At 37.0% G+C, this 19087-nt stretch overlaps 1 protein-coding gene across 1 annotated transcript in view; it reads left to right on the forward strand.

The window, feature by feature from the left end:
• Positions 1 to 17597, forward strand: part of URI1 (URI1 prefoldin like chaperone) — a 79011-nt gene extending 61414 nt beyond the window's left edge. The window contains exons 6-11 of the mRNA XM_055145515.1: positions 2694 to 2751; positions 5123 to 5291; positions 7156 to 7510; positions 9826 to 9974; positions 10348 to 10594; positions 15622 to 17597. Of these exons, the coding sequence (XP_055001490.1) occupies positions 2694 to 2751; positions 5123 to 5291; positions 7156 to 7510; positions 9826 to 9974; positions 10348 to 10594; positions 15622 to 15804 (1161 nt within the window). The 3' untranslated portion in view covers positions 15805 to 17597. The remainder of the gene's footprint in view (positions 1 to 2693; positions 2752 to 5122; positions 5292 to 7155; positions 7511 to 9825; positions 9975 to 10347; positions 10595 to 15621) is intronic.
• Positions 17598 to 19087: the final 1490 nt, after the last annotated feature.

The following is a 19087-nucleotide window of genomic DNA, read 5'->3' on the forward strand; positions in this document are numbered from 1 at the left end:
GGAATTGAATCTTTAGCTCAAGATGAGAAGGGGGAAAAAAATTAAGTGAGAACCCTTATTGGTAGTTCATAGTCCTAGGGACAGTTTAGGGAAATCTAGATAATTTGATATTCAATCAAATTTCCAAAAATTGGTGTTCTTAGTAAAAGCTTAAATGATCTATCTTTCCTAAATGCAGAGACACACAGCAGCAATGGAAACAGGTTAAGATCGCTGTTCTTTCTGCTTCATCTGTGTCCAAGCTTTTTATCTACTTACGTAATTAATTATTCTTCAGTAGTTTGTTGGACATACACATAAAATTTTATATGTCAGTTCGGAATTTCAGTGTGCACAACTTTTCTTAACACTCTCTATGGTCCCTGCTAATTACTATATTTTAAAAATTGGTAAAGCCAAATAATTTATATAATATCAATAAAAAGAAACCAAGATGTTTCTATTAAGATCAAATTTTCCTTGAATTATATTCACCTGGATTTTTTAGAGCTCTATCTAAGGCATAAGTATTTAAGAAATTAAAAATATAATTTAGCCAAACTAGTTGGACTGGAGCGATAGCACAGCAGGTAGGGCGTTTGCCTTGCATGTGGCCGACCCAGGTTCGATTCCTCCATCCCTCTTGGAGAGCCTGGCAAGCTACCAAGAGTGTCCCTTTTGCATGGCAGAGCCTGGCAAGCTACCAATATGCCGTATTTGGTGTATTCAGTATGCCAAAAAACAGTAACAACAAATCTCACAATGGAGACGTTACTGGTGCCTGCCCGAGCAAATCGATGAGCAATGGGGTGACAGTGATACAGTCAAACTAGTATGGCAACTGACTTCATTTAGAAAGGAGTGCATATTAGTGTCACTGTTCTAATGGGGTTACTATGTTTAAAATTTTATATGTACTTTTCTTAAATATTCTAGTATCACGTTTAATAATTTGTTTTTATGTATACCCATCTGTCACATTTACATATTTGTGTATGTAGAAGATTTCTTTTAGCTCATATGAACAGAAATATTTATCACAGAGAGCTGATATCATCTGATGGTGACATTATGCTCACATCCAGTTTTCATCACCGAACAACCAAATGGCAGCCGTAATTTGAGAAGTTTTCTCAGATATCAATATACAGAGGTGAAGTTGAAGCAACCCCTGAAACACAGAGATCTGGGAGAATAGTGAATCTTTTTGCTTCTTGGACCACTCTTGATGGCACTTTGGGTATACTCCCAGCTTGGCATTCTGGGGTCTATTCCAAAGGTGCATTAGTCCTTTGAGCTATCTCTTTAGTCTGAAAGTATAGTGTTTTATAGGAAGCCATTTGTTACTCCTCTCAGAGTTGGTTTAGCTGCAGCAAATGTCTTTAGTTCTATTTTTGTCTGAGAATTTCTCTAACCCCCAGCTTGCCCCCTGCTCTTTTAAATCTGAATAACAGCCTAGCAGGGTAAAGAATTGTAGGTTGAAGCTTTTACTTTGGAATATATTATTCCAGTTCCTTCTTGCCTGTACAGTTTCATATGAAAACTCTATTGTGAATTTTATGTCAATTTTCTTATAATTGATGTCCTGTGTCTCTCTTGCTTCTTTAATACCTCTCTTTGGATCTTGCCAGCCATTTTGATTATAGTATGTCTTGATCTGTTTAAGTGAATAGTTTATATTTCTCTCTCTCTCTCGTCTCTTCTTTGTTCTTGGGCTACACCTGGCAGTGCTAAGGGATCAGTCCTGGTGGATGTGGAGGATATATGGGTGTTGAGGATAGAACCTGGGTTGGCTATGTTCAAGGCTTGCGACCTCCTCACTGTACTCTCTCTGACACCTTGCTTATTTTTTTTTAAAAGTTCACTTATTGTCTCTTCAATTTTAGTTGATGTCGTCTGTTTTGTCTACAAGAACATTGATTTTCAGCCTCCTTAGTTCTGCTGCTGTGACTACTGTATCCCTTAATTCCTTCAATTCCAATTGAATGCTTTGATGTTTTGCCTCAGTTTTTCTTCAGCTGAGTGAAGAAACTGCTTTTTCCTCATTTCAGTTCCCATTGAGGAGAGACTGTTCTGAGGTCATCTTGGAGCAAAGTTTGGATAAACTTAAAGACTTCTGTCTCCATGTACTAAGGCAGCTGAATTCCTTTGTTTTCTTACTATTCCTAATGCTTTTTTTGAGCTATGTGTGGAACTGAAGTAGAGGGTCTAGGGTGTGGATGTAGGCTTAGTAAGAATTTGTTTGTTGGGGGCTGGAGCGATAGCATAGCGGGTAGGGCGTTTGCCTTGCACGCAGCCGATCCGAGTTCAAATCCCAGCATCCCATATGGTCCCCTGAGCACCTCCAGGAGTAATTCCTGAGTGCAGAGCCAGGAGTAACCCCTGTGCATCGCCGGGTGTGACCCCCCCAAAAAAAAAGAATTTGTTTGTTTTGGAGCCACACATGTCAGAAGTGAGGGCTTCCTCCTGGGTCTGTGCTCAGGGAGTACTCCTGGTAGTTCTTGGGGGACCATATCTAGATTCAAGGAGTGAACCATTGTCAGCTGCATGCAGAGCAAACACCCTATCTTCTGTACTATCTCTCCAGTCCCCCAATACATATTTTAAATGATGTTGTCTTTTTATTATTTCTGTTTTATTGAAATCATTTACATGTTCTCATTAATATGTTTGATGTTCATATTATTAATGTGCTTTTTATCTTGAAAATATAGGCTGCAGGTGATATTGTTGATATAAGAGAAGAAATTAAAAGTGACTTTGAATTTAAAGGTAAACTGTTTTATGTACAGTTACTGTATTTGTCATTGTGGTGAATTGATTTTCAAGGAGTTTTCTGTGCAATTTTTGGATTATATGATGAGATTCTTTATAATTAATTATTTTTATTATTTTTGTTTGGGGCCACACACCCAGTGGTGCTCAGGGTTTGCTTCTGGCTCTGTGCTCAGGAATCACATTGGCAGAGCTCTGATGTGGTGCTGGAGATTTAACCTGGTTCTAACCACATGTAAGCAGGTTCTATATGCCCTGTACTGTATTGTTTCCCCCCACCCCCCCATCTCTCCCTCTCTCCCTCTTCCTCTCTCTCTCCCTCCCCCTCTCTCTCTGTCCCCCTCTCTCCCTCTCTTTCTTTCTCCCTTCCCCCGTCCACATTTAGTCTGTCATGCTCTGCGGCTACTGACATGCTCCTAGGGGGCCTTGTGCTGTGAATCTTACCTAGGCATCCCACATCCAAAATACATACTCTAGCACTTCAGAAGTGAAACTTTAAAAAAAAAATTTAAATATGAAAATATTTAATATTTTTTAATAGTAAGCAATTATGAATCGTAACTTTTGATAGAAAATTAATTTCTGACTGATATATCTAATAGATGAGATAACATGGCTTTCTCCAAATTTAATGCTCCAAATGTCTAAAACATAGAAAATGTGTATTCTGTACATGGCTTTGTATTCCAGATTTAATTTTTGTTTGGAGGAATATTTTGACACATAGTATATGTCTAGCTTTACCTCTTTTTAAAGCCGTAGCTTTGGCTGCTGTTTTGGAAACAATGAATGGCTATAATATCAGCATATTTTCCTGCTCTGTGTTTTATGTGCCTCCCACCGACGTACCATACGTAGGCTGCTCTCAAGTTCATTTTAACAGCTTTCTGTCGACAAGGTTGGATTATGGGTGGGGATTTATGTCTACGAAAATGATGTTTCTTCTGTCAGTTGTAAAAAGTTTTGGTAGTGAAACTTTAAAGATTAAAAAATATATATACAAGTGCCATAGATAATTATTTTTTTATAATTAAAAATTTATAAATTATAATTTGAAAAGATTTTCAATTTGCTTCTATAGAACTTTTAACATTTATTTATTTTAAAAATATTTTACTAATTAACAGGCAGTAGTCGTAAAAGCAATCACAACAGATATTAATAAATACAATTATATAATAAATACACATATTCATGTATAAATATATAACATATAGCCATATTTATATAATAAACATAAATTATCAATGAATAAATTGTGATTATTAATACACAGAATTGTTAATTTTTAACAATATTTTATTAATGGTCTTATGGCTTGAAATTAAAATATTAGAAACCATGTTCTAGCTATCCTATCACTTGATGTGTCTCACAAATAATAGTGACTTTAGAAGATAATTCAAAGGAGACATAAATTATTTGAAGTGTAGAACGAGTTATTTTTGTTTGAGGTAATCAAAGATTTGATTTATGTACTTTATATACTTTGTAGGTCTGAAACAAAAATTTTTTATGTCTTCATATAGTGAATGATATTTGTTTTTCAATAATACTATTTCAGAATAGTATAAATTCTAAAACATAATTTTGATATTTTAAACTTAAAAACAACGCTGTAAACTTGAATATGTGATGGAGATTATTTGTTATGTCATGTCTCAACAGCTTTTTAAGTTTCTTCCTATAATCTTTAAGTTTTGTGTTCGACATTTTTTTTTTCAAATGAAAGCAAATTTGTGAGTTAAGATTTTATTCATCTCTTGCCCTCATATTAAGATTGCAAGTAAGATAAAGCAATTTTAAAAGTACAAATGTTTTTATATAAAATTTTAGAAGTGTTTGGGGATTAGCCTACATAGATTTCTTCTCAGGTATTCATGCCTAACAGTGACTTAGAGTTGAAAATATCTCAGTACTAGGCTTTTATGTGTTACTTTACTAACTGAATTCTCTTGAGTAAGGATGGAAATGGGTATTACTCATGTTAAATTTTGCACTGTAATGGGTAAATTTTGAACATTTTAAAGATGCTGATGCATTTTTGAAGCTTTCAGTAGCTCTTCACAACCTTTAATGTGTATGCAATTCCTCTGAGACTCTTGTTTAAGTACCATTTCTGATTCAGCAGGTCCGAGGAATCCCTGAGAGTAAATACTTGGGAAATGTTCTCTAGGGATGCCATTACTGCATCCTTGGACCATACTTTAACTAATAAGATTCCTGAAGTTCTCTTGGTAAAAAAAAAAAAAAAAAAAAAATTGTTCCTTCTTCTATATCAACATCCATGTGCCTCAGTAAGTGTAGATTTATTCCCTTTTAAAGTTGATTAGTAAAGTGTTTCCTCCTTCTCTCTCTCTTCTGATAGCTAAATACCGAATTGCTCATAAACCTCACTCCAAACCCAAAACTTCAGATGTTTTTGAAGCGGATTTTGCAAATGCTATGAAATCTGATAATTTACTTGCTGATAAGGAACTGTGGGATCGGCTTGAAGAACTAGAGAGACAAGAAGAATTGCTGGGTGAACTTGATAGGTATGTAATGACAAATGATATTTCTAAGAGAATTAAATTTTATACCCCTTATTGACCTTTTTTCTTGTTAGTAGAATAGTGTATGCTTATTGAAGAAAATAAACGTAAGTGCTACCATCCAAAAATAAATATTGATCTAGAATATTTTTGGTATGTGTCTTTATATGCATGTATTTGTACAGAAGTGCTTAAAATCAACCTTTTGTTGTAAGACTTTTACCATATTTTATATAATGAAAACAGTAAGATATACGGGATAGTTCACTTTTAATACTTACGGGTGTTTTATATATTTTGGGGAGGTGGGCAAGGAGAGTTGGCCAAACTCAGTGATGCTCAGGACTTACTCCTGGCTCTGCACTCAGGAATTGTTCCTGGTGGTGCGTAGGGGACCATTGAATGCCAGGGATCGAACCCTAGTTGGCCACATGCAAGGCAAGCGCCCTTCCCGCCATACTATCATTTTGGCCCCTATATTTTATTTAAAAACAATGTTTCTATACTATAGTCAGGAATATGCCATATATTTGAATGATTTATAAAAATATTTTTGCTTTGAATTTAAAATTGTTACTGTAGAATCTCTGTCCTTTATTTTCAGTTTATTGAGCAGACAGTTTGTAATTGGGTCAGGCAGTTTATTTTTTAAAAAGTTATTTTTGAGTGTTGAATGTGATTTTCGTGGTCATGATTCTCTTATTTTTTTCCATGATGTTATTTCAGTTTTAGTCCTTTTGGCAAGGGCGGGGGTTGGGGCTGGGGAGCCACACCCAGTGATGCTCAGGGCTTAGGCCTGGCGCTGTACATTGGGATCACGATCCTGGCATGGTCCTCAGGAGACCATATGGGATGTCGGGGAATAAACCTGCTTCAACCGTGTGCAAAACAAGCACTGAATCTGCTTTACTATTCCTCTGGCCCTGTACAACAATTTGAGGGGGTGGGGTGGCGGGAAGGATACTGGGGACATTGGTGGCAGGAAGTGTACGCCAGTGGAGGGATGGGTGTTTAGAACATTACATGACTGAAACCCAATCATGAACAACTTTGTTAACTGTGAATCTCATAGAAGCTTCAAAAATATTCTGAATATAGTAATAGGAGTTAATTTTGGGTTTCTAAGTAGAATTTTATTTCTATTATGATCAGTATCTTATATAAATGAAAATAGCAAATATTATATTCTATTTAAGATTTTGGGACTGGAGAATATAGTACAGGACATATGGGATTTGCCTTGCGCATCTGGCTGACCCTAATTTGAATCAGCACTGCTACATGTGGTCTCCTGACCGCAGAGCCAGGAGTAAGTACAGAGCACTGAGCACTACCAGTTGTGCCCCCAAACTAAAAATTTATAAAATAAAGAATCACAAATACAAAAAAGAGTTTGAGTAACTGCAGAACACAGAATTAGCAGACAGTGATAGGGTTTTTGTTTGCTTATTTATTTTTAAAACTCTTTTTTTCTTTTGGCCACACTCTGCGGTGCTCAGGTTTTACTCCTGGCTCTGCACTCAGGGATCACTCCTGGCAGGGCTCAGGAGACTATATGGGATGCCAGCAATCAAACCTGGGTTGACTACCTGTAAGGCAAGCACCCTACCTGCTATCCTGTCTTGTCTGGACCCTATTTTAAAACATCTTTATGAATCTAGAATAAGCGTTTTAAAGCCAATTCAAAAATCTTAATGTTGTTTAAATTGGAATGAAGGAATGAAGGGAGGAAGGACAAAAGGCAGAGAAGGAGGAAGGAAGGAAGGAATCTCTCCCCAAATCTTCAGTTTTTTCTTGTTGAAATGATGTGCATGTTGAGTATGTAAAATTGTAATGTTTGGGCTTGTTAATTTCCTTTCTTTTCTAGTAAGTCTGATACTGTGATTGCAAATGGAGAAGATACAACATCTTCAGAAGAGGAAAAGGATGAACAAAACATAAATGTGAACACGATGCATCAAATAATAGACTCTCATACTTCCAGCAGTTATAAGAATGTTACAAATTCAGAACTGTTCAATGGCCAAATGAATAGTCAACTGAACTGTTCAGTCAATGGTTCAAATTCTTACAGTAATGAAGAAGACGAAGAAGAAGGAGGAGAAGAAGATGAAGGGGAGGATGAGTATGATGACGACAGTGAAAATGACCATGATGCTTTAGATGTTGGAGAAAATTCTATACCAACAATATATTTTTCTCATACTGTTGAACCTAAGCGGGTTGGTATACTTCTGGCTTTATTGATTTTGCATATAATGTGAACAGGAAATATCAGCCACAATGTTCTGTAATAGAGTAGTTTTAAATATTGTTGCTAATGCCAAATAAGAAAACCACCTTTTGCCTATTATTTTAATTAGTTTATCCAGGAAAAAAAAAAGGAAAATAAGTCTAGATGGTATTATGCATTGTTCTTTAAAGCCCACAATAAAATTAGAATTGTTAAGGGTCTTGAGGGGTTAGATTTGAAAGTCAACTATTGTAACTCCATCTGTTCTTCATTCAGAGAATTTTCTTTTTTTTTTTTTTTTTTTTTTTTTTTTGGTTTTTGGGTCACACCTGGCGATGCACAGGGGTTACTCCTGGCTCTTCACTCAGGAATTACTCCTGGCGGTGCTCAGGGGACCATATGGGATGCTGGGATTAGAACCCGGGTCGGCCGCGTGCAAGGCAAACGCCCTACCCGCTGTGCTATCGCTCCAGCCCCCATTCAGAGAATTTTCTTAAGAATTCTAGAGTTAATTATATCGTGGGCATTTTAAAGTATATAGAATGTTAAAAGTGACTGCATTTGTCAAATTTTTAATTATATCAAGAGTGTGTTCTACGTGTGCACGCAGTGAACAGGAAGCACATAAGCAAAAGGGAAAAATTTAAGCAGAAGTAAGAATTACTTTTTCTGACAAATACAAACATCTGTGGATAATCATAACTTGAAGATACTGGCATTTTAGAAATGAGAGTCATTGTAGTGGTCATAGCCTAGGGTTTTCAAGCTCTTTCTTACTATCAACAGGCTGTTCTAGAATCCTGTTTTCAAGTCCATGCCCTGTGGTGTGGCTTAGCAGGGTCTGCTCACTTGCACGTGCAGGGCACTGGATTTCATCTCTGGCACGAGTCTGGGAGGCTGACATCCAAGCTAGATGAAAGCACATTGGCTCTGATTGAAGGATAGGTCTTAAGCTCATTCCTCTACCCTCTTTACTCAGAAGAAGCCACCAGGAACTCATCTTCTAATTTGTTTTTCTCAAAAAGCATAATACTTATGTGACTATGGAGTTGGTTAGTAATGAAGTCAAGATTCCCTTGTCTAAGTTTAGTGCTTTTTACCTCAAGGTGTCTCAGTAGGGATTGTCTTTATCGAATATAAGAATCTGTGGTATCATTTTTAAGGGCCTGTGATAATTACCTAATGAAACATGTTACTTCTTAGATTCCTTGAATTATCTCTTAAGAGAAAGTGAAGTGACTGTATGAATTTTGTATTTTGAAACTTTAAACTTCATTTTGTTATGCTTTTTTCTTTTAAAAAAATGGACTGCTTAGCTATAGATAAGTTTGTTCTTTTTTTTTTATTTGTGATTTTTTCACCCCCTTTCCTTTTAGCCTTTAGCTTTTTCTTTCATATAGATAAAATAGAAGGAGTACTATTTGTAGTGATGTTGGGTGGAAAAGAGTCATTAGTCAGGACAGTGTATAAAGGCCTGGTAGAGGTAGAAGAACAATCTTAATCCTGAACAAGGTGGTATTTAACTTTTAATCTTGGCTTTCTAAAACTTAGAGGTATTTAAAAAAGAATCTAAAAAAGCAGTTGAATACTGTTCTTACCAAATATTTGGGGCAGGGGACAGTGGACACACCTGGCTGTGCTCAGGAGTGACCCCACATGGTGCTTCAGGGATTCTATGCAGTGCTGGGGCTAGTGGGGTGCAAGGCAAGTGCCTTTAGCCGTTTTTCCAAACATTTTTTAAAAAGTTATTCTTTAAATTTTTAAATACCCAGCAGTATTCAGAGGAGTCTGAATGACTGCTATGATGCTGAGTCTTCTTGTGAGACAATTCTAGTGGGCTCTAAGTGGTACTTACGGGTCACCAGGATTATACCTGGTATTGCCCTGTCCTAAGGCTTCAGACGTACAGACACGTGCTTGGCCACTTGAGCTATCTTTCTGGCCCTTTCCCTAGTATTTGTTTGGGTTAATTGCGCCTTTTGTTTTGAAATGCATGCTGTAGGCCACTTCTGCCCAAAGTGATGTGAAAGAATAATAAATCTAACAGTGTATGTGTATTTTGTCTTCTGTATAATCAGTTACATAAGACTAGAATTGGACATAAAAGCTGATAATAATGCTTTATAATAACTAAATATTGCTATATAAGGTAAAGACTTTTTAGTCCAAAACCTCTTTGAAAATGTTTATCAAATTTCAGTATCAAAAATTTTAACTCATTATTTTTGTTAAAGACTGGTCATATTTCTTTTGGTCTTATTTTAATTTTTCAATCATTTTTTTGCTGTGAAATGTTCAAAATAGGTTCGAATAAATACTGGAAAAAATACCACCTTAAAATTCAGTGAAAAGAAAGAGGAAGCCAAACGTAAGCGAAAGAACAGCTCTGGTGGTGGCCATGCCACCCATGGCCACGAGCTGCCTATGATCAGGACTCCTGCTGACATTTATAGGTGAGTGTTATTCACAGCAGAGCAGAATACTCCTTTTCCTCTTTTTTGTAGCTCTACATTTTGGGATGGACTGGAGTGATAGCACAGCGGGTAGGGTGTTTGCCTTGCACGCGGCTGACCCGGGTTTAATTCCCAGTATCCCATATGGTCCCTTGAGCACCGCCAGGAGTAACCCCTGTGCATCGCCGGGTATGACCCAAGAAGAAAACAAAAAACGAAAAAAAAAATGTCGCTTGGTGCTTTAAAATTATTGTGATTGTGAAATTTTCAGTAGGCATAATTAGTTTCTAGTTTCTGGAACACATTGTAAACTTACGAACAGTTTCATGCGTGAGTTACCTAATGTAAGTGTATGTATATTTTTTAATTACAGAGTCTTCGTTGATGTAGTGAATGGAGAATATATCCCTCGTAAGTCAATCCTGAAGTCTCGCAGCAGGGAGAACAGCGTGTGCAGTGACACCAGTGAAAGCAGTGCCGCTGACTTTGATGATAGGCGGGGCATTCTGAGAAGTGTTAGCTGTGAAGAGGCCTCCTGCAGTGACACCAATGAGAATATTCTGGAAGAAGAACAACAAAACCACCCAAAAAAACTTTTGCCTTTATCAGGAGCATCAGAGGTGTGTATAGAAGTTATTTCTATAATAAAGATTTTGTATTACATCTTTAGCCATTTTTTTTTCAAAGAAACTCTTTTCCTTTTTAAAAAATTACTGCTGCCGTATCTTCCTCAATTTTATTGTCATCCTTATATCATTTCTTGTATTATTAAAGTTACCCAAATAGGTAGTAATGTTGTTTTGTAGCTTCTTCAGTTTATATGCATAGGCTTACTCTCCAAAGTCAGAGGAAATAATTAATTCTAACCTTTGTACTTTCTAAATTCATACTTTACAAAAAGTACCAAAGTCCTAGGGGTTGTCCTGGGGTGGGGGCGGGGGTCAGAGTCACTGGAGGATCACTGCCCTGGACAGGAAGAGGGACACGATCTTTGATCTTCTCCCAGGACCAGTCCTAAAGAAGGTGCGAGTGACATGGCTAGCAAGATGGGAGTTGTCCTGGTTAGGGTCTCAGTTCCATGGACTAGAGAGAACAAGAGTTATGTGAAAAGGGCCCTTTGGGGTAAAGAGAATTTGGGGGAGATGGAGTCAGACCAAATTTGTAATTTTCTTTGAGACAGAACTACTAGGATGCTCAAATGCATGACTGTGTCCAGGGTCATGTGACCTGTGGGCTGCTTCCCAGGCACACGTGCACAGGACTCCTCTTTTAGAGTGCCTCGTGTTCAGCTCTCACACCCTTTGAGAGCTGCTGAGGCAGATGTCTGGAAGAAGAGGACTCACTCTAAGGGCATTCATCTCAGAAAGGGTGGTGGTGTGTGCCATGCGTGTAAAATGACAGTTTTTTCCTGTTTGAAATGGGTTTTTACTTACAGTTTAGCCCACTGATGTGCCTAAAGCAGCACACGGGTGTTGGGTTTTAACATACTTGCTATATTCTCTGATACACATTCTTCGTTCCTCTCAGAGAGCCTGGCAAGCTTTGAAGAGTATCCCACGCACACGGAAGAGCCTCCCCATAGCGTATTCGATATGCCAAATACAGTAACAATAACAGGTCTCATTCCCTTAACCCTGAAGAAGCCTTCAGTCTTTGGGAAAGTAAGGAGAGGCTGCTTAAATCTCAGGGCTGAGACAAATGGAGACTTGACTGGTGCCTGCTTGAGCAAATCGATGAACAACAGGATGACAGTTATACAGTGATACAGTGACAAAAAATTAGTAGTCATTAGCAAACACAGTATAGGTGTTGTGATATTAAAATGGTTCAGACTCTCCTGCTCTCCCCCACAACCCCTCTTAGAATCTTGAAGTTCTAAATCTGTGAAATTGGATTTTAGAACCTCAGTACTGGAAATGATAATGTTTGAACATCAAAACTGGATATATGGTGTCTGTTATACCCAGACTTTCATTTAAATGAGTTTTTAGAATAATGGAACCTCATCAACATGATGTGTTCATTTTTGTATGTAATAAATGCATTATAATATACCTTTCTATTTAAATAAGCATGAGTAAAGTTTATGTTGCTTCTATTAAACCAGAGTTTCCCAGATTTATTTGGCCGATTGCCCCCTTTTCAGAAAAATAATTACTTAGTTCCCCCTGGAAATCTCCTTTAGTGTTCCCCCAGTTGCACTGCAGACCAGTTGCACTGGCCCCCTGGATTTTCCAGCACTCTGCCTCCCATCAGACATGGGGTTGGGGGGATCACTTGGGGGGACTTCTGGATGTTCCCAAATGGTACCAGTTGTGCTAATGATAATTGTGGATGGTGATTATTGGCCTCTCGGGATAACATATATGACAGCATATGTGGTTAGAGTACCCCTCCACCCCCCACCATTTAATGAACTCAGGTGCCTTGGAAATTATTTTATATTCTTTTAAACCATTAGAAAAAAAAAACATGTGATGGGGTTAGATTTTAATTATTTTTTACATAATAAAAACCAAGCTTCAGTGAGTAATTAATGTATAGCTACAGGTTTGAAGCTTTTTTCGGGGAGAGGTGTTGGTACATTAGCTCAGGACTTACTTCTGGCTCTGTGCTCAGGGATCACTCTTGGTGGGGCTTAATAGACCATATAATGTGCTGGGGATTGAACCCAGGTAGGCCACATGCAAGGCAAGTGCTCTACTCGCTGTACTACCTCTCCAGTCCTTTGCATTTATTTTTATTTATTAAAAAAAAATTCTTTTTAGGGAGGAAGCACATGTGGCAATGCTTGATGCTTGTTCCTGGCTCTGTGCTGAGGGATCACTCCTGGCAGGGCTCTGGGAACCATATGGGGTGCCAGGGATTGAACCTGGGTCATCTGTGTGCAAGGCAAGAGCCTTGCCTACTATACTACCACTCCTGCCCTGTGGAATATATTTTTTTGTCAGCGTCAAGAGCCTATATATATTTTTTATGTACTTTCAAATATTAAAGTAGTTCATGATTGTGGCATATATATTATGTACTTTTCTATATTAAAATAAATATTCATAGTTATGACAAGATACCTAAATGTTTTATAAAAATTTTTTAATCTTTGATACACTATTTTGTGTCTCTTTTATAAAAGTATTTTCAGTATAATATAACTAGACTATACTCATCATGATACAATGAAGTTTTTTAGAGAAGTAAACATTTAGTTCTTTTTTGAGAGCTGGAATTCACCCAAGGTCTCAAAATGCTACGGGGAAGAAGGGTGGGTGGCTTACTAAATTTTTCAAGTGGTCTTGACTAATTTTTCATTCTTGGTAACTGTTGGGAAGTAAATGATGTGTGGAAATTTACTGTGAAATTTTACTTTGTTTATAGTGGATTCTTAAAAGATGAAAGGTGAAAGGTTTTAAGTAACCAGCACTGTAGCACTGTCGCCCCGTTGTTCATCAATTTGCTCAAGTGGGCACCAGTATCTGTCTCCATTGTGAAACTTGTTGTTATTATGTTTGGCATATCGAATATGCCATGGGTACACGGGTAGCTTGCCAGGCTGTATGGGTGGGATACTCTAAGAACCCAGGTTGGCTGCGTGCAAGGCAAACGCTCTACCCTGCTCCAATCCTAAGTAACCAGAAATCTTAAAAAAAAAAAGTAATGGTTCCTTAATCTTTATTATAAAATGATAATCTGATAATCTGCTTACTTTTGTTTTGGGGCCCTGTCCAGTGGTGCACAGGCCTTAGTCCAGGCTCAGTGCTCAGGGAACCATACATGGTATCAGTGACTGAAGCTGGGTTGGATGTAGGTCTTGCCATATTCCTCTCTCTGGTCCACTATCCCCTGCTTTTTGAAAGTTCAGGTTATGCCACTTTAGTTTTATAAAAAGACCTATGCAGTTTCTGTAACTGAAGAAATCTAAAGCAAATTACTGTCTATATGCTTAACAAACAAAAGGAAAATGTATTGCTGAGGAATTGTTTTGTACTCAGAAGCAGGGTGCATTCCAAACAGCAAAAGTAGCCCCTCCATGCTTCTTTCCCGGGAATTACTTTATATAGGTACTGTATTTAGTTAATTTTTGCTTTTTGTATATGTTAGTGTTATTTTAGTACTTGTGTGTTTGTGTTGCTTATGGTTTGGTGTAGGTGATCTTTGGGGGCTGGATATATAGCTCAGTGGTAGAGTGCCTGTCTTCCTTGAGGCTGTAGGTTCAATCACAGGTTCAATTTATATTTTCCATAAATTAATGATATTTTACTTTGCTTCTTTTCAGCTTATGTAGGAATTTACTTTAAACTTCACATTTACTACATTTACGTTGCAGTTTGATAGGGCTACTTTAGTTTTGGATAACAGGATAACCTGTATATTCAGATATGGCCTTGTTTATACTTCTAGGGTTCAAGTTACATGTATAGAACAAACTACATCCTTAGTAAACATTCTGTTGAAATTGAAGAGTCGCACACGCCTGTGTGTGTGTGTGTGTGTGTGTGTGTGTGTGTGTGTGTGTGTGTGTGTGTACCTCTAGTTTCCATTATTCAGTTTTGAGGTGAATGCTTAGAAAATATTTTATGGAAATTGAAGAGAGAGAGAGAGAGAGAGAGAGAGAGAGAGAGAGAGAGAGAGAGAGTGAGAGTGTGTGTGTGTGTGTGTGTGTGTGTGTGTGTGTGTGTGTGTGTGACCTCTAGTTTCCATTTTTGAATTAATTTAGTTTTGAGGTGGATGCTTCTTTCTACTATGACCAACACTTAAAAGTTTTCATCTGTTTCTAAAAGAAAATTGAACATGAGCCAAGAAAGCGTTTCAAATATTGTATACATGGAGACTACCTATGAGAATTCACTCCTGAAACCAGCCTGTTGGCAAGCAGGCACCATGCACCATGCCCTCCATAGGATAACTTGCTCATCAGATGATTTTGGCAGCCTAATAGCTTTTTTTATTTTAATTCCGTTTTCACAGTATGGTCTGAACATAAATGATAATTTTAGGAACTTTCATTTACTTTTGTTTAGTGTAGATCTAAAATTTGTATTACATTGTTTTCTTTCATGTGCACTGAAAGTATCTGGGTATAAGTATGGTGCATTTTAAGGGCATTTCTCTAGGCAGTTTGTATTTTTTTTTTTTATCATATGCTTTTATTTTTATTTTTATTTTTTTTTGCTTTTTTGGGTCATACCTAGCGATGCTCAAGGGTTACTCCTGGCTTTGCACTCAGGAATTACTCCTGGCGGTGCTTGGGGGACCATATGGGATGCCGGGGATTGAACCCGGGTCGGCCGCGTGCAAGGCAAACGCCCTACCCGCTGTGCTATCGCTCCGGCCCCGGCAGTTTGTATTTTTTGAAATATAATTTGTTTTTATTGAAAAAGACTAGGAATTCCACCCTCCCCCCCACTTGTTTGAGGGTGCAGGGAAGGATTTGGGTCAAAGCCAGCAGTGCCCAGGGGATACTCCCAGCTCACTGCTTGGGAGCCATGTGGTGCCAGGGAGTGAACCCAGGCATGTGTTCTTGCTTCTGAGCTATCTCCTGGCCTCTCAATTTACTTTTAATGAAATGTCTGATTGACAAATGCAGAATTAACTTTTTGTGAGCATCTTATTTACGTTTATTATTGTAATTCGACTTTTTGTCTTCTAGGCTTTTTCTGGGACTGTAATAGAAAAAGAATTTTCATCATCTTCTTTAATACCACACACAGCCACGGTTCACCCTCTGCTGCCCACCATACCAGAGCGAAAAGAAGTTCTATCAGAAGCCTCGGAAGAAACGGCAAAGAGGGTCTCAAAGTTCAAAGCTGCCAGATTGCAGCAGAAGAACTAGGAAATGGGAATTTGCATCCTAAAACCTAGTTTTATATTTGAATATATATATTATGTATATATGCATAATATGTATATTATGTAATTTGAAATAAGACATTCTGAGTTAATTTGGCAGCCGGGTCTCTTATTCTTATCAGTGACATTAAAAAAAAAAAAGTAAATGTTTGAGTACTTTAATATTCAGCTTATTTTGTTAATTCTCTAAATACTGTCAACACTCTTGTCTAAGTTTTCCTTATGATGCAATGGCAACATTTTGAATTATTTTTCAAAGAATACTGTTCTTATGCATTGTTTTTGTTTCAAACTAAATACAGGCAGTTTTGTACCAGCTGTGATGTTGTGCATACCATATGGACCATTCTAAAGAAACTTTTAAAATTTCAAGTAGAGCCAACAGTTACGTTACTTGCTTTAGTATTTTAAGGCACTTTAAAAAAATCTACTTCTTGTAGATTTTGCAGCTAGGTGACTATTTAAAAAGAAAATCTCCCCCCCCTTAACTGCCATTCTGTAATCTCATAAGGCAGAAAGCTTTCATGTACCCCAGGGGAAAATTTCTTTGACTGGAAGAATGCTATTTTGTAAAACATTTTTTTTTTCAAGTAAAGATTTTATTAAACTTGGTATCTAAAATGTTGTGAACTTTTTGATTTAGAATTAGACATATATAGAAATGTCTTTGACTCATATTTATGGCACCACCTCAGATTCAGTAATTAATTAGAAGCTTCTTTTCTACTGTGTGTTGTTCTTACCGATGTTATAATTTTGAGAGAAAGTTGTCTAAATGCAAAAATCTTTTTAACAAAAAATTTTATTTTCATCTTTTCAACAATTTCATTCAAAGAATCCTTTCTTAATAATAGTAGAAGGAACATCCTTTTATCAAAATTTCTTAAAATTACGGGAGATTTATTCTCTTGAATTTTCTCTTAAAAGTTACACTGTAAGTGTTAATCATTATTAGCTTGATGCATGCTAAAATGTAGCTTTTAAAAAGCATTCTGCATTAGTACTAAAATAAGCCATCAGTGCCAGTCCACCCTCTATTCATGGCTAAATAGTTAAAGGTTATTTATAGCTTCTTTGATGAATTCTTATTTAAACAAAGTGAAATTATGTCCTTGAAAAGAAGCTGTTTGTTACTGGAACAGCACAACTGTAAGTTTTATGAATATGTATTTTAATAATAGGGGTGAGCCTGAGTCCTCATAAGTTTATGGATAATTTAGAACACAAGACTTATTTTGAAGATAGCCTAAAAGTTTTTGCTTGTAAAATTTGGTCAACTGTGCATATATATTAATAGTTTAAAAGTTTTTTCTCTTACTCTGTTGTCCACTAAACCTACCACCACCATCATACCAAGACTAGTCACATATATACCACAGGAGCTTCCAATTCTAGCTGCTATTCAAGTAAACCTTTCTGTGCTAGAATTCCCCCCCTGTAATAAACTTTATTGCTGAACTATTGAGGTATTGTTACAGGCATAATTTCAAGAGTATGGTCATTAAAATAATTTTCAGTTTTATGAACTTTATTTTTAACCTGCTGTTGATGTAGTTTATGTTATTTGAAAATAGATAATTTCCTCATAGAACAAGATGGTAGTAGAAGTAGTATTTGATGTTTTTCTATGTTCTGCTATAGATCAAATGAGATATTGTTGTCCCATTTCATAGCTTTAGTCATATAACAAAGATTCAAATTGTAAGTTAACTATAGCCTTATTTTTCTTATTAAATTCCTGTTTCAGTGAGATAAAAATAAAGCTGGTTTTAAGTACTCTCTGTTTTAAAGTATTGTAAAACAGAAGAGCAGACTATCTTAACTTTACATTGAACCAAATTTACAAGTACAGAAAAATTGCAGGAATAATAGCATTTCCATATAACTTACCATTCAGTTTCCCATTATATATGTATATATTACATATGTATATGTGTATTACATATATGTTGTATATGCATTACATATACATATGTGTTATGTGTATATGAATCTATATGTACTACATATGTTTTATATATACACATATGTTTAATACACATGCACGGTTATGTATAACCATAACACAGTTATTCAAACCAGGACATTCCTTTGGTGTAATATTGTTAACTAGCCTGCAGGTCTTAAATTTTACCAACTTCTTTGCTGTTATTCCTACTCTCTTTCAAGAATCCAATCTAGATCCCTACCTTGCATTTTGTTCTGCTTCTTGGTCTTTCCCAGTCTGACCGTTATTTCTTTCCTTTCTCTTTTGTAACATAGCATTTTTGTACAGTTATCAGGTATTTTATAGAAAGTTCCTTAATTTGTTGTCTATGTTCTTGTGAGGTTTTGTCATTTTGGCAGGAATGCCAGAAAAATGCATCATATTTCAATATGTTAAATATGATCTACCTGATTTTCCTCTGTAATATTACTATCCTTTGCAGCTAATAACTATCTTATAGGATATATAAGTTTATTAGTACTCTTCCCCCAAATTTTAGCCTGCTAATTTTTGCCTCAGATGGTAGATCCCATCTGTGACAGTTATTAACTGTGATGCTTGTCTAATGCTGATTTAAAAAAATATTTTTGCCTCTTCTACATTTATTTCTTGGGATTCCTGCATGCAGAGCCAGGAGCAAGCCCTGAGCATTGCCAGGTGTGGACCCCCAAACGAAAACAAAAACAAAACAAAAAAATAATCAGGATGATGGAATGGTTGATATGAGGTCTTTCAACTGAGTTAGTCTAGGGGAACTGAAGGGTTGCTGAGGTTTAAGACGTGGCTTGCTCATTCTGTGAACGAATGAGGATTTGGGTGATGTTTCAACTAGAGGATGTGAGAGCCAGGGGACCTAGGAATGCTGCTGTCCTCCCCGAGGTCAACACTGACTCCTGTGTGCGGTGGTGTGCGGGCCCTGGTCAGTGCTGTTAGAGACAGCACCTTTCCCTTTCCCTCCGTTCAAGTAAGCTTGCAATTTATTTTTAATCGATAATAAAATGACTGGAGCTATAGCATAGCGGGTAGGGTGTTTGCCTTGCATGCGGTCGACCCTGGTTCGATTCCTCCACCCTCTCAGAGAGCCCGGCAAGCTACCTAGAGTATCCCGCCCGCACAGCAGAGCCAGGCAAGCAACCCTGGTGTATTCGATATGCCAAAAACAGTAACAAGTCTCACAATGGAGATGTTACTGGTGCCCGCTCGAGCCAATTGATGAACAACAGGACGACAGTGCTACATTCTTTATAATGAAAAGATGTGCTCTCATTTCCCTTAATTA

The sequence above is a fragment of the Sorex araneus genome, chromosome 8 (assembly GCF_027595985.1).
Source record: "Sorex araneus isolate mSorAra2 chromosome 8, mSorAra2.pri, whole genome shotgun sequence".
NCBI lineage: Eukaryota > Metazoa > Chordata > Mammalia > Eulipotyphla > Soricidae > Sorex > Sorex araneus.